This window comes from Thamnophis elegans, chromosome 1, assembly GCF_009769535.1.
Source record: "Thamnophis elegans isolate rThaEle1 chromosome 1, rThaEle1.pri, whole genome shotgun sequence".
Lineage (NCBI taxonomy): Eukaryota > Metazoa > Chordata > Lepidosauria > Squamata > Colubridae > Thamnophis > Thamnophis elegans.
In genome coordinates, this window is record NC_045541.1 from 141,067,804 (window position 1) to 141,094,914 (window position 27,111).

Sequence of the window (27,111 nt, forward strand, 5' to 3'; positions counted from 1 at the left end):
AGTTGGCATTGTGCCTAAGGTATCACTAGCATGTCGCTAAACTTTCTAAACTGGTGCCTTTATCCACTACACCAAATTGGCTAAAAATATACCATACTAATTATATGTTTTGTAGACCAGCTTGATGAAATTACAAAGAGATTAGCACATATTTTGTGTGTACCAACTTTGTGGCTGTGCCATAACTGGAAAAATTATTAGATCAGATGGTCAAAATGATTCCTGCTATTGATTTGTCAATGATTTTTCATAAATGGAAGCAATGTAAGAAAGTGATAGCAATAGGAACAGCACTTCACGTCAGTATATACCACTTATATACCACTTCACCTTAGAGAGGGCTTAGAGCCCTCTCTAAGCTGTTTACAGAGTCAGAATATTGTCCCCAACAATCTGAGCCCTCATTTACCGACTTTGGAAGGATGGAAGGCTGAATCAACCTTGAGCCTGTAAGAATCGAACTGCTGGCAGTAAGCAGAGTTAGCCAGCAATACTGCATTTTAACTATTGTGCCTACACAGCTCTGAAGTAATTACTTTTGTAATTTGCCAGGTTAGTTACAGCAAAAAATATAATTAAAAAAATACATTTTTAATTGAATGCATGCTATTTAAGTGTGGGAAATTGCTGAAAAATTGATCCAGTATGTATAGCAGTTTTTACTACATTTATGTCATTTTGTATACTATATAATATATTAAATCTTTTATAACTATGACTTTATATTTGTGCATTTACATTATTTCATACATTTTTTTCATTCTATATGTAATATTCTATATAGTCTATGTGTAACAGTTTTTACTACATTTATGTTATTTTGTGTAATATTTATTTGCTATAGTCTATCTCATATTTCAATCTTTTAATCCTTTTCCGGTTTTGTAGTTGTCTATTGTTTTGTTAATCTTCCTTCCTTTCTTTTTTGCTTTCCTGCTTTTCCCTCCTTTCCTCTAGCCAATTGTACAATAAATCCCATACGGAATAGTATTCAGATTCGTCTTTCTCTTTTAGTTCTTTCGTGAGCCTATCCATCGCTGCACATTCCAATATTTTTTAATTACATTTTCTTCTGTTGGTATATAAATATATTTCCAGTTTTGTGCGAATATAATTCTCGCTGCCGTAACGATGTATAAAATTAAGTATCTAGTACTTTTCTCATAATTTCCTTTATAATCCCTAACAAAAATAATTCAGGTTTTAGTGCAATTTGATGTGCAGTAATCTCCTCTAGCCAATCTTTTCCAATACTTTTTCACAGCTGTGCACGTCCACCACATATGGTAGTATGTTCCATGTTTTTTGTTGCATTTCCAGCAGATAGGTGAACACTCTGGGAACATTTTTGCAATTCTCGCTGGTGGAAGGTGCCATCTGTAGAACATCTTGTACATGTTCTCTCTATAAGCCATTGCCATGGTTAATTTGTAGTTTATTTCCAAATTTTTCCCATTCTGCTAATTTTATTCTATATCCAAAGTTTATCGCCCATTTTATCATTGTTTCTTTCACAGTTTCTTCTTCCATTTTAAATTTTAATAAGTAGTGATATTTTTTTTATCAATTTTTCTTCACCAGACAATATCTATTCCCTCGTTCCCTCTTCCTTGAGTTTCTTGTCTCTATTCCTATTTTACTACCTTCTTGTTCTATTTGTTCTCTTTCCTGTCTTCTTCTTTGTTCTCTTACTTCCTCCCTGTTTTCAACTGATTCTTCTTGACTTCTACTCTCTGGTTCCTCTTTACTTTCTTGTTCTTCTTCAGTGGTGAAATGATGTTCAAAGAACTCATGTGCTTTCTCGACTGTGTCTATTTTATATCTTTTATCCTGCCAGGTAATCATCACTTCTTCTGGTGTGAGCCATTTGAACATTACATTGTACCTTATTAGTTGTTGTTGTTAAGGAACTGATATTGCCTTCTCTGGTCTCTCACTATTTTTGGGATTTGTCTCAGAATTTGTATCTCTCTTCCTTTATATGTTATTTGTTCTTCTCTCACTTTCTTATATACTTCATCTCTTACTGATTTTCTAGTAAAGCGTACGTTGATTTCTTTTGGGAGCCTATGTCTCCTGGCATAATTTGTGTGGATTCGATACACCTCATCTATGTCCCTTCTTGTTTCTTGTTTGTTTTTTTGTAATATGTTCGCAACAATCTCTGTGATTGTTTCCCCTAAATCCTCTTCCTTTTCTTCTACTATATTTTGAAAGCGCAGAAAGAAGCCAGCTTTTTCGAGTTCCAAAAACACTATTTTCCCCCTAATTGTCTGTTTAGTGTAGTCAGCTTCTCATCTACCATCTCTATTCTCTTCTCCATTTTTTCTACCTTTGTTTCTACTTTTTGAATTTTTTGTTCATTTTTTGTTATTTCACTTTGTATTTTCCCTATTCTATCATCTATTCTACTTATCTCACTCTTCATTTCTCCCATTTCTACTTTAATTTCTTCATGGTTTCTCCTAATTTCTTCATGATATTTTGTAATTGTTTCTTGTGTTTTTGTAATTGTTTTTGTGTTTTGTAATTGTTTCTCGTGTTTTCAGCATTCTTTCTTGCATCATTGCTAACGCATCTTACATCCACTGAAGGTTCATTGTTGAGCTCACTTTCTCTATACCCAGTGTGCTCTCAATTCAACAAATAGCCGAGGTGGCGCAGTGGTTAAATGCAGCACTGCAGGCTACTTCAGCTGACTGCAGTTCTGCAGTTCGGCTGTTCAAATCTCACCGGCTCAGGGTTGACTCAGCCTTCCATCCTTCCGAGGTGGGTAAAATGAGGACCCGGATTGTTGTTGCGGGCAATATGCTGACTCTGTAAACCGCTTAGAAAGGGCTGAAAGCCCTATGAAGCGGTATATAAGTCTAACTGCTATTGCTAATTGTGCGCTGATTTGAGGGTGAAGATGTTGCTGATGTTGGATTGGATGCTGCCTTTCTATTCATTTTACTAATTGTTGTTGTATTTGTCATTTTTTATTTTAATTTCCTTACAAGTTTCCCCACAATAACATATATTTCTCTCTGCCCACTGCTTTAAAAATATACAATAATTTCAATTAATAATTTTGACCTGCAAAAAAGGATACATTTTAAAGCTTAAGATCTAAGAAAAGATGACAGTGTTTTCTGTTTTAATATTGATTACATGAAGACTACATATGATTTTTTTTTCATACATACAGTATGTCATTTGCCACTCTTGACATGGTGTAGGATTAGGAATTATATTGACATTTGTAACTTTTGTACCCCAAACACCTTCAAATTATTGGAAGCTGCCAATTTTTTGTAGGTAACAATCTACTAAGTTTCATAAGTAAACAAATAAAATCAAAAATCAAATCCTGCTTCATATATGCTTTGATTTATTTTTCTCTATGGATGGAGAATTAGGGGACATTAAAAGCAAAGAGGAAAAGGTTACCAACTTTCTCATTTGTTTTCAAAAATTACACAGGTGTGTCTTTGATGTTTAAGGATTAAAGAGAAAGAAAGAAAAAGGACTATAGTGCTTGACACCAGAGGTGTCAAACTCATGATGACACATTGTTGTCATGTGACATATCACAACTTTCCCCCCTTCACTAAACTGGGATAGTGGGCATGGCCAGCACGTGATGCAACCGGCCTGTAGGTCATGAGTTTGACACCTCTCCTTTACACCATAGTTTGTGGGCAGTTTTAAACATTTAAGATTTCTGTCCTATATGTAGATTGTGAATCTATTCCTTCTGAAGCTTTCATGTACTACAGGTTGTTAACTTGCCTGTGAATAACATTTACTATCGTAGCACAATTCAGGGAAAAGGTTTTACTTCCTGGTATACAACACTGAGTGACTCTAGGGGACTAAGGGGGTTCTACAGGGTGTAAATCAACATGCAATTAGCTGCTTACTCATAAGGAAGTCAGTTAAGGTACATTGATTTGACTAATTGCATTGATACTACAAGATCCCAAAGGTAAATGATATGCCAGATCTTTTTGCTTCCAGCTGAGCCACTTTGTAACTCATGTCATATAAATTACAGCACTTTTCCATGTGATTTACTATGCAATTAATTGCGCCATATCACCAATTATTCTGCTAATACCAGGCATCTCTGAAAAATGTGATGGCCAGGAAAAGGCTCTTTGTGAATGGGGATCTTGGGCTCTTTGATTTGTAGGTTTGTAGCAAGGTATATTTTGCTATGGGTGTGTCACTTGGAAAGGGGATGTTACTTGGGAATCCTGACAGAGTTATTGGAAGGACATATTACTTGTTTCATGGATTGGTTGGTGCCCATTAGTCAACCACATTTGGAAACTGTTTCTTTCTGTAGGAAGTTAGCACCCACCCCTCTCCTTGGAAAATGGCATATTTTAGGAAATATTAAAAGATAGAATATTTCCCCTAAAAGGGGGCAGACAATTCACCCCTCCCACCCTTTGTCAATGGGCCATTAAGCCTGAGCCAATCTATTCTACATAACAAAGATCTCTCCTTCAGGCAGAGCCATAATAGGAATTGCCCAAAGCCCTTTCACTACATCATCACCAGCAAGACTCAAGCAGCTTGGAACTCAGGACAGCCTACTGAGTTACCCCTGCATGGGCCCCCAGAGGAGTCTGAGACAACCAATCACAATACAAGCTCAATTCAAAAGCCCAGAGAGGGCCATAAAATACAGGCACTCTCAGCATCTCTTCCCCTTTCACCAGGAGCTCCAAGACATGTGATCCTGTCCATTATTAAGTCATGTTTCCACACAGCCTCCATGTTTTCAGTGTCTTTTTCCCCACTTGGAACTGAACCCCAGATGGACATTTCTTCCAACACTTCCATTCCAGAAACACAACTTTATGTGGGCTAAAGATCTGGTGTGTAAAAATCTGTATGTCAGCTAGATGGCAGTAATGACACTTTTATGCAACTCTTTGAGTTCTTTCTACAAGCCAAATGTCCAGCAGATGGCTTACTGTATATAAAAGTTCTTTTAGCGAGAAGATATGTAAGGGTATTTATGAAATAGAATTGGAAATTCTGGGTCTGTTTTATTTCCAGCTTTGCAGGACAGATTTGTGCTCTAATACTTTAATATATCCAGAATTTTAATAGGAAACCCTGGATATAAATTCACTGCCTTGTTTACAGAGTGGCGATTAGTTACTTAGTTATGGAAACTGATTTTTCCCCTTTCCTCAGGAAAAATGAACTCTGTGTCAGAGCAGTGCAATTTTCTCAGCAGAGCTTGTGTGCAAAATCATTATGGCCTTTTCATGAAGTGCCACAGAAGAGGAACGGCCTCTCCCAAAAGCCTCTTCCTGCTGTGAGCAGATGTAGATTTTTTGCTACGAGAAGAGAGAAAAGTCAACCACTGGACCTCGTAAATATTTTCACAACAGAGTAGGAATTTGGAAAAATTGATAAAAGATGATTGGAAATACATGATAGCTAGCCGGACTATGTATCTGCTGGTAGCAAAGAATCTATTTGCTGCTATAAATTCATTAAAATTCACCATAAACCTCTTATACTTCTATACATCTGGAGTTCAAAGAGTATACTAATGTGATGAGAGAGTGAAAGCCTGTGTACGTGTGTTTTACGTGTTATTGTTCTTAAGGTTTTCTAAATTTTGCGGTTGCATCTACTAAATTGTTCTACCCTCTACTCTTTGTGCATACTTGAATGGAGTACTGGTCATGCTCAGTAGTAATATCAACATTAATGTGAAGGAATTTCTGAAAGTTACATCAATTTATATGGGACTTGGCTTACTGAGCAGTTCGGCTGCAGTCTATTAGCAGGAGGTTTGACCAGTGGTGGGCTGCTCCCGGTCAGCAGTAGTGGCGGGAGGAGACCCTGCCCACCCGTCCGGACGCTTTGTGCATGTGCAGAAGCGGGGGAGCGCGTCTGAACTGGTAGTAAAATATTTAAAACCCACCACTGGGTTGGACTAGTTGACCTCCAAAGTACCTTCCAATTCTGCTATTGTTTCCTGTATTTTTAATTTCAGAAGAAAAACTGAACATCCAGGAAAAGAATTTTTTGGGGGGGAGGGGGGAGGAAATTAGAGGACCAGGTTTGCACAGTTGTAGCTCTCCTTCCTGTCACTTCTGCCCCTACATATAGATTTGGCTCTACTTCTGTGATCACTAGAAATCTGTCTTTTAAAAAAGAAGATTTTTTGGTGGGGGGAAAGTCTGTTTGATAAGGAGGGAAACACTGCCTGCTGTCAACCTGCAGTGCTATCAAAGCAATGTGCAAAATAGAATGCATGCAAAGCAAAATAGAAATGATCTGCTTCTGACCCTAATCTTGAAACTTGGCAAAGACATCAGAACTCCAAAGCTAACCCATTTTCTACTTTTCTTTTTGTTCTGCGGTTACCTGCGAATGCTTGCAGTGCAGTCAGATCAAACAGCTGATTAAGCTGTTTCACAGCTTGGCCTCTGTACACTTGACCTACTGAGAGCAAAGCAGAGGCCCAATGCTGCTTCCACAGGCTGCATTAACCAACATGACTCAAGACTAGGGCACTCAGCAAAGGGAAAAAGATCCATTGGGGATTCCCAATTCTACAATTCTACTTTAGTTAAAATTGTTTTTTTGATCAATTGAGTTATGTTTTAACCTCAGACATTGTGGTTTGGACTGTGGAAGCACAGTTTTAATTTTGCATAACTCCCAGAATCATTGCTGTTGGGTGGGTGGACAAATAACAAACAAACAAACAAACAAACAAACAATAAACTTAGAATTGTGTTTTTGCAGCAACTATAGAATTAGACTCTTTAACTAGGTGGCTCAAGAGATTTAATAAACTTTGAAAAGAGAGTTTGTAACTCATAATGTTACTTCAAGTCTAGCAACTGTTCTGCCAGTAAATAGAATCCAAATCTCATGCTCATAAATTCCCAAATTTGTTCAAACATTGGAGATCTTCCAGAGCAGACTAGGGAATGCACACAGGGAAATGCCAAGCAGGAGAATGGTAAGCTATCTTATTCCTTGAGCTGAAATCTGCTTACTGATGTTGGAAGTAATCTTGTGTTTAATTTACTTGAAAAATTTGATTTAATGCTACAGGGTACATACATACAGGAAAAAGGTTAGAGTGAACTACTAGTGCTTATTATTTGTTTCCTTATTAATTTTTAATATTACCACAATTATTTTGCAAATGTGCAAAGCATCTTTCAAAGTCTAGACTAGAGCATAGGGCAGAAAACCACCTCAAAGTAAAACAGTTTAAGAATAAGCAGAACATAATCCAACAGAAGTGCAACAATCTTTTTTAAAACTGAAGGGACCTCACTTTTAGCCACTCTGACGTGAATCAAGGGATTCTACAGCTCAGTTTGCCATTGATACTTCACTTTACAGGGATCACTGTTAGCAAATAGCAAAAAATATTTTTTATTAATTTTGTCATTTGGAGTGAAGAGGGAGAAGGCTGTACGATATATATTAGGGCTGTACAGTACGTAGATCAAGATTCAAAGGACAAAACGTGATTTGGATGTTCATAGATATGAATGTTAGGAGCTCTCATGAACACATTACACCCACTTTGTATTTTCGGGAGAATCAGATGCAGAAGACAGACACATGAAAGGAAGGGGGAGGAGGAAATATGCCACTTTTTAAATGTCCATTATTCTTGAGAGAGGCTACATGCTGTTATAGTCAAGATGTTGGCCCATGGTTCCATGACTGAGCTCTTCTCCTTTTCCACATGTGTTGCACATACAATGCGTATAAATGTAAATAAGGAAAACAATAGGTTATACAAAGAAGGGAATTATAGTAAATCTTGAGGAGAAAGGTTTGATTAGAATTGTATATATAACTGCCAAGAGGAATAGGAATAGGGAGAGGGAGATAGATAGATAGATAGATAGATAGATAGATAGATAGATAGATAGATAGATAGATAGATAGATAGATAGATAGATAGATGGTATTCAGCAGGTTCTGACCACTTCTGGAGAACCAGTAGTGGAAATTTTGAGTACTTCAAAGAACTGGTTGATACCACTCTGACTAGCCTCGCCCCCATCTACTCACCTGCCTCACAATCCCAGCTGATTGGGAGGAAATGGGGACTTTGCAGTATCCTTCCCCTGCCACACCCACCAAGAATAAGAATACTTTATTGTCATTGTACATATATGCACAGTATACCCATATAACAAAATTCACATAACACCCAGAGGCCAGGCCCAATACACATGACAATACACACACACACACACACCAAAATTTCCCTGTCCCTAAACCACCTAAGGATCCACACAACAGACCAAGTAATGTTGTCCAACAGCTCACTGATGGTGACCTTTTAGTTCATTGTTGAGTGCAATTATAGCTCTGGGATAAAAACTATTCAGAAGACATGTGGTCCAAGTTTTAATCATTCTGTATCTTCTGCCAGAAGGCAACAGTCCAAAAAGATTGTAAGCAGGATGGGAGGAGTCTCTGAGAATGTTGTGCAACTTCTCAAACAGCGAGAGCCAAGATGTCATCCAGGGCTGGTAGCTAGAGCCCAATGATATTCTGGGCAGTTTTAATGATTCTCTGTAGAGCTTTTTTGTCTGCTGCAAGCCATGCCCACCAAGCTGTGCCACACCCAACAAGCCATGCCCCAGAACCAGTAGTAAAATTTTTTGAATCCCACCACTGGATGGATGGATGGATGGATGGATAGATAGATAGATAGAGATTAGATAGATAATAGATAGATAGTTAGAAAAAGAAAATTAAAAATCTATCTGTATTTTTCTTTTTCACATTTACTTTACTATATGTATATATATTTGAATGTATTTCCTACTATCCATGTAAAATTTACCATCAAGTTACCATCTTGGCTTTATTAACACCTCAACACTCCTGCTAAAAATCTTCATTCATTCACGTCATTCACTTCAATTGGGAAGAGACCCATCACTTTCTTGACAGTGCCCACAGCAGCAAATGGCAAGTGAAATGATCAAGCAAACAAATATGCCAACATTTTGAACCCAGGCGATTCCCAAAGCCTGATTAAATAAATGCCTGATCCAGTCTGCAATCCTCTTATCTTGAAATAGGACCATATCATTACCTAAATTATTCTTACACGTATATTCTGAATTAAATTCAGCATGCAAGTTTAATTACTACTTAATATGCTCCAAACCTAATTACTGTATTTAAATTTGAAAAGTCAGTTCCAAATTTATTGCAAGTTTGGTTCCAGTTTTTGCTTTACGTCACAAACACAAACTGCTCCAGCTCAAGAGCAAATTGATAGTATATATTGGTATTATTTATTCTGGCTTAGATGCTAAGCAGGGCTGGCCTTCTATCCCTCACCCACTCCCAATCTTGCTAAGAAGGAGAAGGCACATGTTTTGTTTAACTTAGCACAATGAAAAGCCATTCACAACAGAAGTACAGCCATTACTGGTATATCAAGGGTATATTAACAGAATCTGAGTTTCTTATTGCTGCAAGTGTACTTGTGGAGGATGGAGAGTCAAAAAGTCAAGATGGCCACCTCAATCATGCAATCAAAGCTTCTTCCCATTTAACACTGGGAGCATTCAAGAGCCTTTTCTAGTGGCTGTCAGTCTTCATGGCAGCAAGTTGTGAAATTGGAGTGGGGTAGCTTAAGGATGCTGTAAACAACACTGTTATATTAAAAGCTTCATGTGTTGAGGAGAGGAAGTGTTGAGGAGAGGACATTTTACTGCATATTGAAATGGAGTGTTTTGACTGACAGAAAAAGGAAACAGAGGTGATAGGAAACCCCTCTATTTAAAATTAACCATTCCTGCTGGTTACAGAAGCATCACCAAAGAGAATAAAAGCATGGTAATGTGGATTTTTAGAAAAAAATTATAACCTTCCTTCATGTTGGAAATAGATGCTGGAAATGGACACAAACACTGGATGAGAATCAGTAAGGCCAGTGATGATGCTCAGAAAACTTACCTGAGCCAGTCATACACTGAAAAGTCCTTTAAATGAAGATCTATTTATTTGATTTATTCATTAAATGTAAAGGTAAAGGTTACCTTCATACATATGTGCTAGTCGTTCCTGACTCTAGGGGGCGGTGCTCATCTCCATTTCAAAGCCGAAGAGCCAGTGCTGTCCGAAGATATTCTTCAAGATCATGTGGCCGGCATGACTAAACACCAAAGGCACATGGATCACTGTTACCTTCCCACCAAAGGTGGTTCCTATTTTTCTACTTGCATTTTTACATGCTTTCGAACTGCTAGGTTGGCAGAAGCTGGGACAAGTAATGGAAGCTCACTCTGTTACACGGCCCTAGGGATTTGAACCGCCAAACTGCCGACCTTTCTGATCGACACGCTCAGAGTCTTAGCCACTGAGCCCTATAGATGGTTTCCTTACAATTTGTAAAACAGCTTATTTGAGTCAAGCTTGATTTCTGTTGACCATATGGCCATATCACTGTTGGTTCCTTGGGCACAAATAGAATAGCTTCCTGTGCAGGTACTGACCAACTCCAAATATTCTTAGCTGCGTTGAGATCAGCCAGTGTTAAATTCTGTCATCTAGTTTGGTTCTTGAAATACTGGACTATCCATTATAAAGCAGAATGCTGACCATGGTCCTCCCTCATTATCTTTCAGCTCCAAATCTCTTCTTTCCTCCAATAGGTTTGGCATCATGGTTTACTGGTACCACAATGTGGCTTTTCTTGCAATAATAGGGGGAGTTTAAAATATCACTCTCTGCAAATGCCGTTCCACCTGCTCTGCATCTGTGAAACAAATCTAACTTTAGATAGAAAATAATCTTAAGTATTTTTAACTTGCTAATGATCCTCTTGCACAGTCACTATGGGATTCACTAACACTTTCATTTGCTTAAGTTCTGGCCTGCTGTAACCTGCCCTCTGTGATAATCATCTTAAAATGCAATTTGACGTGAAAGTGGAAGCAGCAAACTGCTTTGCTTGCAGCAAAGAAACTATTGCAACAAACCAATGGGTGTTTGTGTAAACAAAACAGATACCTGACAAACTTGTAATACAACAAGATTTGGAGAGTTCTGGTGGGAATGTGCTCTATACTTCTGATTTAGAAGTAGTGGATTATTTTTAGATATGTGTTGTTAATGATTTTGATTGATCTGGAGCAGTGGTGGGATTCAATTTTTTTACTACCGGCTCTGTTGGCTTGGCTTGGTGGGTGTGATGTGGCTTGGTGGGCGTGGTTTGGTGGGCATGGCAGGGGAATTATACTGCAAAATCCCCATTCCCTCCCCACCCCACTCACCTGCTTTCCAACTCCTTTCTCCTGTTCAGGGCAACAAAGAAGATCAGCTGGGATGCAGAGGAGGGTGGGGCCAGCTTATTTGCCGGTTCTCTAAACCAGTGGTCTCCAACCTTGGCAACTTTAAGACCTGTGGACTTCAACTCCCAGAGTTCCTCAGCCAGCTGGCTGAGGAACTCTGGGAGTTGAAGTCCACAAGTCTTAAAGTTGCCAAGGTTGGAGACCACTGCTCTCAACTACTCAAAATTTCTGCTACTGGTTCTCCAGAACCTGTCAGAACTGGCTGAATACCACCTCTGATCTTGAGGTAACATAGAACAGGCGTCTCCAATTCCTGGGCTGCGGCCTGTTCAGAACCAGGCCACACAAGCAGCGGGCAAGCGAGCAAAATTCCACTTGCATGAGCGGTGGGTATTCACTCTCCCTCCACTGCTTGTGCAAATGGAGCTGCACACATGAATGTGCTCACCCACTGCTTATGTGGAACCATCCCCTCTCCCCCCCGCCACTAACCACCAACGTTGCCAGTCCACAAAGCCGGAAAGGTTGGGGACCACTGAAATAGAAGATATATACATTTTGCAAAGTCCTAGAAACACACCTCACCAAGCTCTCCGGAATAATTTGTGAATGTTTTATACTATTTTCACTTTTAAAACATTTTCTCCTCCATGATCACACATGCTTGCATTTCAATGTGTACCTTCCTTTAGAGAATAATGTAGATTTAAATTTTACTAATCCTACAGCCATTAACTTCTGCACTGATTCAGTTATGTACTTAAGGAACATAAATTCCGAGTATTTGAAGTTAATCCCAGCTGAATCACTGCAAGTTCTCATCATCTTCGTAAAACACTCACACAGCGAAACGTATAACATTTTTATTAAAGGCAAACTACCGTTATCAATCTGATTGGGGTTTGTTTTATTTCTCCAGGCCTGCTACGGAGACTGGAGAAGAGGAGGAAGAGAAAGGTTCATCAAGTCAGCCTATTGCTCTGAGGAATTGTTTTCACCTGCAGAGGAACAGCATTCTTGAGAAACTCATCAAAACCTGCCCGGTTTGGCTCCAGTTTGGCATCAGTCTGGAAAAGGCTTCTGACATACTCTGCAAGGAACCATTGGGGGTACAGTTATGCTTCTTCAAATAACCCAATTCTTCAGGGACTAGATATTCTTTCTCAAACCTTGATCTGATCCTGAATCAGCTCTTTCAGCTAATCTGCATTTGATCGATGGCTCTGTTTCCCCGCTATAGAGCTGTCACTTCCTCAAATGTTCATAGGACTGATTGTAAGGTAGCACTGCAGGCATAAGTAGTAAAGGCCAGCCTTAATCATCAGAAGCATCTAATCTGTCCTTCATCAGAAGCATCAAGTTAGAAAATGCAGGATAGCATGGAAGTGGCAGGAGCCAGGAATGACAGGTTGTTGTTGTTTACTAGCCTCTCCAGGTGGGCTGTTCTGAGCCAGATACAGCATATGATTTATTCATTTTATTTGTTTAAAAATTCATACACAGCTTTTTCCAAGCAAACTTTTTTTCCCCAGGAGAGTGTGCAAAACATTTCAGAAACTAGCATCCGCTTCTGAATACATGCTTAGCCCAAGAATTTCTTCTATTTGGCACAAAAGGATTGACTTTTTCTCATTATAACAATCATATTTTGTCCAGGGAGTGGGAGCTTTTAATTATTGATAATAAAAGGATTGCACTTGGATGAATGAATGTGGATTGAATACAAAAGTGGAGTACAAAAATATGTTGGGGTGCTTTGGTCATGAATGAGCATGTCAATGACTGACCCTCTCCTAACTTTAATTTCTCTGGCTTACTATGCCTCACTTTTCCTTTGCTTTATATAATGTAGCTTATCTAAAAAAAGTATTGCATGATGCATATGCATGTATGGAAATCTAGCAAAATTTTACTGAGCTCTGTTGGAAGATTTTGTTCTATCTTTTGCTCTGCTTCAGCTTTCAGGGATGAAAAGAGAAATGCACCTTAGATTTATTTCCACAGAAACTTTTTGTAGCAATTGTGTTGACCATAAAATGCTTTATAACTGTTACATGGTTGAAAAAAACATAAAGGCTGATGCTCATTAATATTCGACATGTGTTGCTTGTAAATAACTCAAATCTGCAATACAAAATTACACTTCAACTCCCATTTACCAAATCTCTCGTCTTTTATTATTCCTTTGTAGTACCAGCTGCTATCTTTGAATAAAGGAAACAAATACCACAGCAGATTGCTAACACATATATTCTTATTTGGTGCTTATCAGCCTTCCCGATTCAGTTGTCCCAGAATTCCCAACTTTGCTATCTGGAGGCCAACAGATTGGGGAGAGCCTTTCATATCCTTATTCCTTTACATATCTCATCTCTGTTTTGTTCTAAACTCAACTCCATTTGCATTTGTGTTGCTGCTCAGTCCCAGTGGCTCTTTCCTTAGCAGCCATTCCCTCCAGCACACTTCTGCTTCCTTTTTTGTGTCATTCTAACTTCCAAAAAATCTTCTCCCCACTCTAGAGACAGCTCTTTACAAAAGACAGGCCTTGGTAGAGAATATGAAAGGCCTAAAAGCAGAATGGATAATCACAATGGAAGCAGCTTTTGCATCTCAACCAAGTTATTTATGCTAGTCTCAAATGAACTGGATGACAGGGAATAGGAAAGTAGTCTAATTTTCAGATGCTAGTAATAAAATGCAAGGCATGTACCGTTTTTTGTTACAAAATTCTAGAAGGAACTGTAGGTTACACGAGGAAGATTCCATATATTAAATAATGTATTTTAAATAGATTTTCAGTTCCCCTGAAATAAATGTTGGGAACTTGTTGGACACCTGACTGAAACCATCGGTAGGGTAAAACAAAAATTAAACTGTAGGCTAGGGATTGATGGGGGGAAAAGATGCAAATCCATGACATGGCTTTCTTTGTGATCGAAGATATAGTTTCCTGGTGCTGGAACATTCTGTATTTCCCCTAGCACCTAGGTCTTAAGAGGTATGCCTTAAGAATCTATTGCTCTTCTTCAGAATTGTGTTGAAGGCAGTGACATTCACAGGAGGGGTTGATAGGAACTGGAGAGCAGATGAAAACTGATTGCAGCTCTTCATTTGTAAGTGCATCTTCCTGTGTAAGTGTACCATGTCACTTCCATGTAAAAAGGGGCAGGGTTTGTGTGCTGCCTTAGTCGTTTTGATGAAGTGATAAATCCTGCAGGTGCCTCTGCTGAAAATATGATGTGGCTGAGGTTTCACATGGCGCTTTTTGAGAAAGCAAGATAGAAAGCTTTCTAAGGCTGTTTCATGATCTTGGCATTGGAGCAAACAGGTGTATCCACAGACACTTAGGTTTTGTCCCTTGCTTTATCTGATAGTGCTGTGCTATGCTTCAGAAATTAAACTTGGTGCAGGACTGAAGACAACATCTCTTGACACAGCATGATAACAATAATGAAGCATGTTTTAAGAACAATAATGTCAGGAAATCACTGATCTGTCCATTCATTAACACGACAAAGAATCTTACTTTAGCTGTGGAGTGGGTGGGCAGGGTAAGCATGGTGCAGACAGGCAAGCCAAGAGAGCGAGCAAGCGAGTGGCTACTGGGTGGGCAAGTGGAGCAAGCAGGGGCAGGGACCGTACCAGTATGGGGGTGTGGCCAGGCCGCCATACTACCGGTCCTCAAATGTACGGCCAATTTCCACTAACGGTATGACCATACCAGTGCGTACGGGGAGGAATCCACCTCTTGGATAAGTCCATAGTTATAATTATATGGAAGTTTTTCTTATTGTTATAATGAGTGGATAGAGTGGGAACATTGTTCTCTGGAAACCTGTAGGTTTGATTTCAATAGAGTCAGAAATGTGTGAAAGTTTACTTCCATGAAAATACCTCAGTAGGTGATAATTCCGCCTTGCCACCTTGCCAGCTTTCATTTCCTTTTATCAGTAAATTATTTTTTGCTATTACTTATTACATGCTGTTGCACATCACTGCATCATTAGCATTGCTAGCTTTACCTTTCCCATTTTTTGTAATAAGAGCAGCAGTCTCTAATTAGTCTATAATTAGTCCATTTTTAAAGCTCTTGACATTCTATTTGGCCCAAGGCAAAATGTCAGCTATAAGTCTTCTCATCCCACCTTAAGCATACAAGCCATCTGGGTGACTATGGGTCAGTTACTCTTTCTCAGTCCAATCCAAAATCAGAGGGTTATTGTTGTTGTGGGTCAGATAGGAAGAGGAAGGGGTATTAGGTATGCTTGCCACCTTGAGTCATCTATAAAAAATAATAATAATAACAAATAACTAATAAATGTGGGGAACAATAAATAAATAAGGATTTCATTTTCTATTTTAAGGACAAGCTAACATAGTTTGTTCATAATTAGAGCTCAGGGTCTAATTAGATACCTATAGAAAGGGTCAAAGTGGTTATTATCTATTACTTAAGCAGACCTTATCAAAAAAATTAGTGACGGGTTAGGGTTTTAGGGAATATAGGGACAGTAAAAGAAGCATTTAATTCCTTGGTAGGGAAATTAAATTTCCAAGAAAAGGCATATTAATTTTAAAAAAAATATTTGTTTGTTTGTTTATGTTAATTCATAACTCATTTTCCAGGAGTCCTGAGCAAAATTAGCAATAAATGAATAAACTTGAAATTTGTGTAGAAAGCAAAGCAGCTTTCAATACTTCAAAACTTTTCCTGTTTTCTATTTGTGATCACATTATGGACAATATTATTTCCAGGTCAAAGCACCTTAATCAATGACTGAAAAGCAATAGACTCTTTGAGCTATGATACAGGAAATGAAGAAAGGAGTAGATCCTCTTTTCCATCTCCATTAAGAAGTTGGAGATCTCAAATCCATTAAGAATCTCCCCCAAAATGGATTAATACAGAACTGTGACAATAAAGTGAGATCATTCATCTATGTAACAGTTCTGATATTCATTAAGAGAGAGGACCTAGAGGAAGACCGAGCTCCCATAGAGGGATGGTTTCTGATCCATTTGGCATGAAGAAACCATTAGGAGGAGGCATTTTTGTAGGTCCTTGACACTTGTTCTTCCCACCTTTCCTGAAGCTTATATTTTCTCCTACAATTACTTCCCCACATTTTCCTCTCAGCTAAATTCACCTTCCATGTTAGAATCCAGAGTGGGTTGCAGATTGTTGTGAGGCTAAATGAATTTCCAGTTAAACTTAATCTATGGCAGAAGCTGAGAATCTGTACTCATTTTACTGAATCAGTGTAGTATAGTTAGCTATACAGTGACCAACGTTTCTAGTGCTTAAGGAATGCATATACATAAGGAATGTGTGCCTCAGTGGTGGGTTCCTACTGATAGTGCTGCCCTCAAACAGAGAGCGAACCAGTTCTCTGTGTTTTTTTTAAAGTGGGGCCACCAACCCATCCCTGGGTTATGCTTATCTTTATTCCAGCTTCCGAAGGCCAGCTGATCTGGGGCGGCAAATTGACATGCCGCTCCTCAACTGTTTTCCTTTTTTTCTTAGAAATTTTCATTCAATTGTGCACGTTCAATTGCATTCAATTGTGCACGTTCAATTATGCATGTGAAGCACACGCTCAGCGAACTAGTAGTAAACCGGTTAGGAACCCACCACTGGTGCGGCTATAAATTCAATAATCAAGCCCTCAGTTAAATGCATGCTCATTATACTGCCTCTTTTTAGGGAAAGTTTTGCGAAGTGAAGAAATAGATCAATCCTGGCAAAGTACTTTGCTTCTCCCACGTTCAATAGGTTTATATCCATTGCCTTTTGTTCTTCAACATTCTCATCTTTTTCATTTCATTAACTTTATACAACCACAATTCCCTTGACTTCCCTGTTCTTCTCAGCCCATTCACTCCTTATTCCCTGTTTTGGCAATTCTATCCTTATTCATTCTATGTGTGAAAGCCACCTGAACATCCTTCTTCCCTATTTGTCCCTAACATTAGTGTTCAATCCATGTTCATTCAGAATCCATCCATTTAGAATCCATTCACCCAATCTCTTATTGTATTATCACACATTGATTCGACTTACATTTATATTCCAACTTTCATTCAGCTTTTTCTTTTGATATACTCAGACTTCCATGTGGATATATCCTGCATACACACACACACACACACACGCACGCACACACACACGCACACACACACACACAGAGAGAGAGAGAGAGAGAGAGAGAGAGAATGAGAATTTTTTTTTTGTTTTTCAACAATATTTCATTCCTCGTTAAAAAAAAGTATGGTATGCTTTGCCTTTCCAAAAGTATTTGTGCATCTTCAAATTTCTGCATCTGATTTCTCATCTTTAGTATACAATTTTTCAAGTATCATAAATTCATCTACTTGTTCTTGTTTTTCATTACTTCTGTGTAACTTTCTATAATTCTCTCCAGTTAATCTGTCAAATGGAGCTATCTTGATTTTTATTAATTTTCATATCCATATTTCTTGTTTTATCATTCTACCTTGCATTAGCACTAAATAATTTGGATTCTTGCAAACAGCATGACCTCATCTACAAAGAGAAGTACATGTCATTCATATCTCCAACCAGGACACCTTTTACATCACTTCATACATTTCTTAACAACAACTCTAAAGAAACACTTGTCTTTAGTGGTGGGATTCAACTGGTTTGCACCTATTCGCTAGAACCGTTTTTTAACTTTCTAAGTAGTTTGGAGAACCAGTTGTTGGAAGAAATCATTGCATTTTAACTATTTTAATTCCTCAAGGTGCTCTGGCATCCTGCCTGATTTGTAACTCTGGTTTGCAGGCATTTCTAATCTAATTATTGGTATTTAGGGCAGCTTTTTGCAAGCAAAGAAGCTTTTTGTATTTTTGTACAAATAATCCTTGACTAACAACAGTTCATTTAGTGACCATTCAAAGTTACAATGGCACTGAAAAAAGTGACATGTCCATTTTTCACACTTACGACCGTTGCAGCCTCCTCACGGTCATGAGAGGCCAGGCGAGAAGAAGTGCCTCTCGATGTGAATGATGTCAAGTTGGCCACACCCACACAGTCACATGACCACCCAGCCATGCCTACCCAGCTGGTCGTTAGGGCAGAGACCCAGTTGTTAAATTATTTGAATCCCATCACTGCTTCTCTTGCTTCATTCTACAATGCTGGACCTTTTGTTAATCATTTTATTTATTCTCATGCAAGTTTCATTTCAAGGGTTTAACTCCTAGACTTTTTGAATCAATTGACTTTGGGTCATTTTTTCTTCTAGCCTTCGGAATCAGAAACATCTGCTTCACATTTACACAATGGCTTTGTCTGAGAATCATTGATTCCAGCCTTCTTGGCTTTAGCCCATGCAGTACCTTTATTTCACTTCATTTATTAAGTCATATTATTTACCATTTACTCTTCTTAAATACAAAATTGCAATCTTGGATATCGTCACCAGATTGGCCCATGTATGTTGACCTCTATCTGACTTTATGGATTTCTTCAACTAAAGCTTTCAGATAAAGATTTTTTATAAGTCGGAGAAGAAATAGACTAAGTTACTAGTTATAGTGACCCCACATGCAGCATTCTGTGCTACACCTGATCACAGAACTGGTCACATTTGGCCAGAGCATAAAATCCATAAGCGCAATCAAAACTGAATTCTATTCCAAGCATGCTTATGTTACGATATGCAAATGAGGAACTTTAGTTATATGCCTATAAGACACTGCTGCCTATATCCCATCAACTAGGAGTGTTTCTTTCACAAGGCACCCAAATTTATAATGACTCTAAGCAGTGATTGACATAATCAGAATACAATACCAAGAATATAGAAATTCACTTCTGTCTCCTTACCATGCATATCTACACATTTATGCATTCAGTTTATCTGATTCAAAATGATAAGAACCTGTAATAATGTTATATGTTCCCAGTAAAAGCACATCAGCTTTTCTTCTTCAACCTTCTTCAAGGAGGAAGAAAGTAAGGAATTCATGGGGGTACAAGTTATGCTTTAAATGTTAAAACTACGCACCAAACTTTTATTTAAAAACAATCCAAAAAATTTCCTTCAGTATTAAACTGATCATAAGAACAATATGTCAAACTGTAATTTTGATAAGGACGTAATAAAATTATGAGTTCATTTTACAGTTCAGATCTGATATTGTTAAATGACAAAAAATATTTTATATTCTCATATATTCTCATTTACCCTTTTTCTTCTGTTTAGATATTTATGGTTCGGAAAGATGAGACCCTGAAAAATCTATTCCTGTTAGTTCATTTTCCAGCCCAGAAAGAGGGGTGTGACATTCTAGAATACAAGATAAAAGAAGAAAAATCTTGTAAGTTTATCTCCCTTCTTGAAACACATTCCAATATTTATGCACATTATACCCATTGTGATCTGTTTCAGTACATATATTTACAGTATATTTGACTGCATATACAATGGCGAGGAACTTCAGATTCTGGGCTTGAAAGGTTACAGGAATTGGGTTTATCTAGTCTAGTGAAAAGAAGAACTAGGGGTGGCGTGATAGCATAGTTCCAATATTTGAGGGGCTGCCACAAAGAAGCAGGAGTCAAGCTATTCTCCAAAGCACCAGAAAGCAAGACAAGAAGCTATGGTTGGAAATTCATCAAGGAAAGAAGCAACCTAGAACTAAGGAGAAATGTCCTAACAGTAAAAACAATTTACCAGTGGAACTCATTGTCTTCAGAAGTTGCTGTGATGCTCCATCACTGGAGGGTTTTAAGAAGAGACTGGACAGTCACTTGTCTGGAATGGTATAGGGTCTGCTGCTTGAGTAGGTAGTTGGACTAATAGACCACCAAGACCCCTTCCAACACTGTTATTCTGTTTTTCCTCTGTCTCTGAAATGTAGGACTGAGGTATATCTTCTCAGGAGTGCTGTCCTTTGAGAGAGGAAGAGATTCTTCCTTAATGTTTTTTAGCAAGGTGATTTTAAAATTATATTAAATAAATTCAGAGACAATAGCACTATCAGAAGTGATTGGGTGGAAGTTTATCCATCAGCAAAAAAAAAGATGAATAAAAATGGAACCGCGAGTTATTGTGATTGAAATGGAAAAACAGTACATTTCACCATCTGAGAGAGATTGTGATCAAATGGCCTGTGATCCTTTTGTCATAATGCACAAGATTATGGCTAGATAGGCAGTTGTACCTGCTCAATTTCTCGTCCTGTAGTTAACACTGAGGGGTAGTTTTCAAGAATGTTGCTCTCTTTTTTTTTCATAGCTTTCCATCTTATATCGAACTCTATGGAGCTCCCAGTTATTAATCTTTAATCAACTAAGACTGCATGGCCATTAAAATAAAATGCAGACAAATTTGGACATTAGGCCATTTTAGTTTGGATCCACAGTTAATATCATGCTGTATATTACAGTTCATGAATTTTCCAATTTTCCTATCATGGAGTTTAGAAAATCTATGTAATTTTACCTGTTCCGTTTGTAACATCCTCTACACTGGTGAATGGCTGTTGATAGGGAATTCCACAAAAGCATTGTCTTTCTGAATAAGACTGATGTTCAGAATATAACAATTCATGAAAAAGGGTGAACCTGTGTTACACACTATGCTACATTAATTTTACCTAGTTGCTCATAAAGGGAGATGACATTTTCCTTCCTTGAGTTTTGAAATGGGTTGTGTGTCCCTCCTTAATCACCACATCTCTCTGGCAATTTTCCAGGTTACTTTTCATTTCATTGCTGTTCCCTATTCCTGGTAATAAGGTTATTAAGTGAATGCAAATGCTAATGGCTATTCCAGAGTACTAAAACATTTAGAATGCTGCTCTCTGTGACTTGGCCCACAGTGGCCTCTTGCAGATTAATTCTTTTGTCCTAGCTATTCTCAGAAGCCACATTCTCAAGTGTAATGAATTGTGTCAAAGAAGCCAAATATTTTAAAAGTGGGTGGGTGGGTGGGTGGATGGGTTAAGGTATATCTACACATACTTTCAAAGCATTCAGCAATTTGAACTTCACAGTGTCCTGTTCTTGGGGAAAAAAAACTGTGTAAAAGACTTTGATTCCTCAGCACATTTGATCTCATTTTCTGATAAGCAGCATTGCACAACTCCATGTTTGTCGAGTGGCTACTTTTGGAAAGAAGTAAAAAAAAGTGCAAACATTTCTCCAAATAGTTTGCACTGACATGCATCTGTGCCTAAAACTATGGAAATACTTGGAAAATATTCATGAGTTCTATGGCATACAACTTGTATTGTGATTCAGAGAGAATTAAATTAGCTTGAACAATCACAGAGGTATGACATCATTGCTGCATTTCTGCACCATTCATATGGAAACTAATGAGTAAATGGAAAGAGAAGAACAAGACAGAGGCTTAGAAAAGACAGCTTTATTCTTTCAATTTAGCTTCAGCTTGTTTCTGTATTTATCTGGAAATGGATTGTAATTCAGTATCCCTTGCAAAACATCATGAATCCTCCAAATACAGCGGAGCATATTTTAACATAGTTCATGAAAAATGTCTAAACTAATTGCAACATGGATCAGCAATGCCCCTTGAGGTTACCTTTTTCCTATTGTTGAATCTTTCTATTTAGGATCAGTCATTATGCAGCCTGCGTATGAAATCATTCTAGGAGGCTGGAGCCAAATGGTAGTGATCTCAGCCAGGATGACTGAAGACCTCCTTTTGCTGCAGCTGGGAAAATTGATGTAGCCAAATGCAGCTCTGGGTCCAAAGAAATCAAATATTCGTTGGTTCCAATCAGATCTCATTGCTAGTTCTAGATGAGGCCAAATTGAATGAGAAGAGAGGTGGAGTGAAACAAGCTAACGGATGGCTGTCTTCCAGGTAGTCTCCCAACAAATATTGGGCACATGCTATTTTTTGAGAATTTTATCTAATGAGAGTGTCCATCACTTTAACAGATCCCAGGCACTTCTTGAGATCTGTTCTCTCTAGTTTGTTCCAGATCCTATTGTCCTTCCTTTGATTACTTTTGCAGTGTACTTCCTACAAGTTGTAAGCTCCTGGAGTGTAGATTCTCGATTGCAGTTTTGCATATTACATAAGGAGGAGAAGTAATGACTGATGGAAGCATTCCAGTTATCTTCCAGTATGGACTTCAGAACATTCTCCATCAGACACAGTTCAGAACGAACAATAGATTCTTAGAAAGAGGACTGATTGGAGCAGGAGAGCCAGCAGGACCAGGATACTGGGAATGGTTGGAAGACAATAAATGGTCCAGACAATAAATAAAGATCATATACATCCAAGATTCTAATCTGGTGGAGCCAAGCCATCTACAGTTGTAGGTGGTAAAAATATCTGAAGTCAAGGCACATTCCTGCCCAAGTATCAGAGGTAATCCTTGAAATTTACTCATCTGTGTTTAAATCTGTAATCTCCTACATCTGGGGCCTCCTGTAACTCTGTGGATCAAACTGCAGACAACCCTGCCATGAGAGGGCTAGAGATAAATCTTTTGGAGAACAGCCTGGAATATATGGCTTAAGACCTTCCTGGTGATATATCTCAGTCATATCTTATACTGGCTGATAACCCAACATTGCCTGGGTATTTATTTATAAGGGGGGGAAATGTCCGGACCAAACATAATTTCTAATGTTGGATTTTCCCCCTTACCAGAAGGAGCCCCCTTGTAGAGTACTGTGAAGCCGTTATCATGGCAACTCCACTGCAGTGTACAGTAGAAGCCATTTTACAGCAGTAGAAGCCATTTTATGTCACAACAGGCTGAATCTTAACAGAATACACACACCGAGGGGTGTTAGGGGTGTCTTACCCCCACAGTATTTTTTCCAGAGAGTAAATCATCTGTGTACCCAATTTGGTTGAAATTGCTCGAGGCATTCTAGAATTATGCTGGGGGGAAAAACACATACACAGATTGATTTTTGCTCTTTTCTCTGACTAAAATAAAACAATAAAACAAGTCTCAAGCATATGAATGGTGACAATGGACACTGCCCATCAACTGGACCCTGCCTCCATTGTACTTATCCTTGCAAGAGAAAAGCACGGAAGCTCACAATCTGGGGGAAACAGTTTTCCAAGCCTCATTGCAATCTACCCATGTGTCAGCTTCATATAAAGCATGTTAAAGATGAGTATAAAGTCATGGATCCCAGTTGCCAGTATGTTCTAGTCCGAGTAGCCCAAAACTGATTCACCAGTCTCAACTGAGCAAAGAGTCCCTGGCCACAACATCTATTTTTCTTATGGGGAGAACAAATCTGTCCAGAACTAATGTTGGAACAGTCATGGAACTCGAATAGTTCCAGATAAGACAATCACTCCCTCTTGCTAGGACTGAGGCTTAGGTTATTTCTACTCATGCAGTTTCTCACACCTTCAAGAACTAGGACTTATATAGCATCTCTGGTTTGGGATGGCAATGTACAATTTAATATCAGTAATGTTCTCTCTCTCTCTCCCCCTCTCCCTCTCCCTCTCCCTCCCTCCCTTACACAACACACACACACACACACACACACACACACACCAAAACAAATGTCCCCTCCCAGGATGTTCATGTAGTCATTAAAGAGCAATGAGAAGGAGCCTTCTGGTATCTCATATATATTCCAGTAGGCAACTAGGTACAGAGTGGTGATGCCTTCCAGAGGTTTCGGAAAATTCCCAAGTGCTTACAGGAAGCCATTGAGATACATTTCCGCCTGCCACTTCTACAGTGGTGGGACAACAATTGTAGGCAACAGTAATGTGTATCTTGACCAGAAAGTAATCAATCTGATCATGGCCAAAAACTAATAGTAATGTCTCCCATTTTCAGATCCACACACCATTTGTCCTGATTTAAACTGCTAATCACCAATATATGACTAGGGATTGACATAATCTGGGACATGGAAACCTAAGCAGCACTGGACCTCCCTCATTCCTAAGGCATTGGTGTTAAAATGCTTAATCATTTATAGCATAAAGGACTCTGGCACAGTAATGATGTCTACTGCAAGTTTTCTGTCAAGAAGTCTCACAACTGGTATGACTGCTGCTATATTTAACTTCTAGGTATATAAAAACTTCATCTGAGCTTCTTCTCCAGCTGTCCCTTAATAATGAGGAAATGTTAGTGTCTGTCAGAAAAAGGGCCTTGTTTGAGGAAGTGCAACCTCCCCCCAAAAGCTCATTTGATGCTAAAGTTATGAACTTTGGGGCAACAAATCAAATCTTTGTCTTTATTTCTCAGGTATTTTAGGAACCATTTTGGTGTTAGAAGGTAACTGTTTTCGTGATTCTTTACTATGATTTTATACTTTTTAGCGATTACTATAGCTCTGTTGTACTGTTCCTTAAGAATGTTTTAATTCTGTTTTCTGATTTTAAAAAAATATGTTAATATTGCTTTTATATTTACTTTTTTATAACATGGGTAGTACAAACACTGGCCTACAGGACATGAGATTTCTTCCTAGTCTGTTCTCAGAATGAGTGCCAGGAAGAGGTGATATTCAGCCAGTTCTCTCCGGTTCAGGCGAACTGGTAGTGGCGGCTGCAGGAGGCTCCACCCACCCACCCCAACATAATGCGCAATCACTGCACATGCGCAGAAGGTGGTGTGCATGTACAGACATGGTGCATGCACTCACATTTGCGAACTGGTAGGGAAGATAGGAAATTCCACTGCTGGTGCCAAGGTACCTTTTAGCGGATGGCAGCTTGGAGACAAAGGAACCTACCTTCTGGTTGTCCAATCACTACTCCCTCTGAAGTTGGTATGACCAAAGGGCAGAACGTTTTTCCCCAACAACAGCAGAGAATCAAACAGCTCTAGAAGTAGCATAACAACAACGACTGCAGGCTTTCAAATTTGATCCTTTAAAATGCCAAGACATTGTCTCACAGATAAACAAAGTGGAGCCTTGGAGATGTTGCTTTCCAATCATGGTCACTGGTTTTATTTTTAGCTCCAGCAATGTGCCAAAGATAGCTGTGTCAGTTCTCCATATTTAGTAACCGTGACCACAGCACATTGGAGAAGTAAGCTCAGGGTCGTGCCTCTGGTGTCTTTCCATATTTTGGGTAAGTTGCCCATCTATTAGCAAGTTCTAGTAATTAAAAAATAAATGTTATCTTATTTATATGTTCTGAGGGAAGCAAAGACCTGTCTGACAGTCTAATAGATTTCTTAAGTCATTTTTTGAAAGATTAGCATGGCTTTAATAGTTTTATTGCTTTGGCAGTTTTCAGAAAGCACTATAAGTAGATTAAATGTGAAAGGCAAAGGGATATTATTGAGGTGAACTGTGATTCAGTTTAGATTGCTTGACTTTTACAAATAGAAGTATTAAAGTTAGGCTAATATAAAAAGCAGATTAAAGAATTATGCAACCAAGAATGAAGCACAGTACCAGAGAAACATTCCTGCGAATATTTGTCACAATTTGGACTCACATCATGCTGTTGGAGCCAAAATTCTAACTCAGGAAATGAACATTGATTTGGAGTCTTTGGACTTAAAATCCCTTCTCCACCATGAAGATCACTGGGTGATTTGGTTTTAACCACCTATTTTTGTTCTACATGGTAGGAATAGATCTAAACAGCCCAGTGAGTAGACACATCTCTAGTAACACTATGCATTGTGTTATTTCAGAGGGAGGGATGGTGAAAATAATAAGACTTAGTGGTACAGTGAGTTTTTTTTAAGGTTTGGAATTCATAGAAGTAGGGGGAATGCCTTTTAGGAGTAGCTGGTGTCAGAAAATGAGGGGTTTTTTTGGCCAGCACTGATTAGGCAGAGCCTGTCTTCTGTGCTGGATAAACTTTTCAGCAGATGGTGCTGGTCACTCTTGAGTTTAACTATTCAGGTTGCAATCTATTTGTGTTTTTCACTTTGTTAAGGACAGTGAAAATACAAATGAAAACACAAAATGGCATAGAGTGGAGGGTAGGGGAGGAAACAGCCCTGAGTCAGGTTTCTCCAATTATTAATTTGCTATTGACAGGGTGACTGGACTTCCTGAATCAAGGTCATTTCCACGCCCTGGTAAAAGTTGGTTACTGATTAAAGGTATAATAGAGTTGATGTTAGCTCCACCCTGGCGATTTGAGGCACAGCTAGAGAGAGCCGGCATGCATTAAAAAAAATTCCATTATGAAGCTAAATCCTCTTCCTGTTCAGCTGAGCTCCTTGAAAAAGCCTGCTTCTAGCAAAGGGTCACCATTTCCTCTTTTCTCTTCTGTATTTTTTTTGGAATAAGGCACTTTATTTGTCTTGTCTCCAGAGTGTGTGGGTGTTTTAGTATACATATTTGTCAGACTAAATGTGAAAACAAAGGTTATACAGGAGCTTTAGTGAAGCCAAGTCTTAATTGTCACATAACAGTGAGCAAGCTTATAGATTTTACAAGAACACATGCTCAGGATCAGAGATGGTATTCAGCTGATCCTCTCTGGTTCGGGTGAACCGGTAGCAGCGGCTGCGGGAGACTCCACCCACCCGCCCTGACGTAATGCCTGACCTTCTGTGCATGCACAGAAGGCGGTGCACAAGCTCACATTTGTGAACTGGTAGGGAAGGTAAGAAAATCCCACCAGTGCTCAGGATGGAATTTAAGGGCCATCCACAAACAAAACCCAACCAATATGGGAGAGTGAGTTAAATGTGATGAGATGATTTGTCATGTCATATAAAAAATAATAATAGGGCAGATCTGTGACTTGTGTAATTGTGGCACCATCTTGAATTTTTGACCTGCCCCTCTTCCCTCCTGCAGACATCTGAGTTAAATTTTTAA

At 38.7% G+C, this 27,111-nt stretch overlaps 1 protein-coding gene across 1 annotated transcript in view; it reads left to right on the forward strand.

Annotated features, from left to right (window-relative positions):
• The first annotated feature begins 6,953 nt into the window (after positions 1-6,953).
• The window catches only part of RIN3 (Ras and Rab interactor 3), a 62,528-nt gene continuing 42,370 nt past the window's right edge, over positions 6,954-27,111 (forward strand). Inside the window, exons 1-3 of the mRNA XM_032213833.1 lie at positions 6,954-6,985; positions 12,229-12,418; positions 19,544-19,658. Of these exons, the coding sequence (XP_032069724.1) occupies positions 6,954-6,985; positions 12,229-12,418; positions 19,544-19,658 (337 nt within the window). The remainder of the gene's footprint in view (positions 6,986-12,228; positions 12,419-19,543; positions 19,659-27,111) is intronic.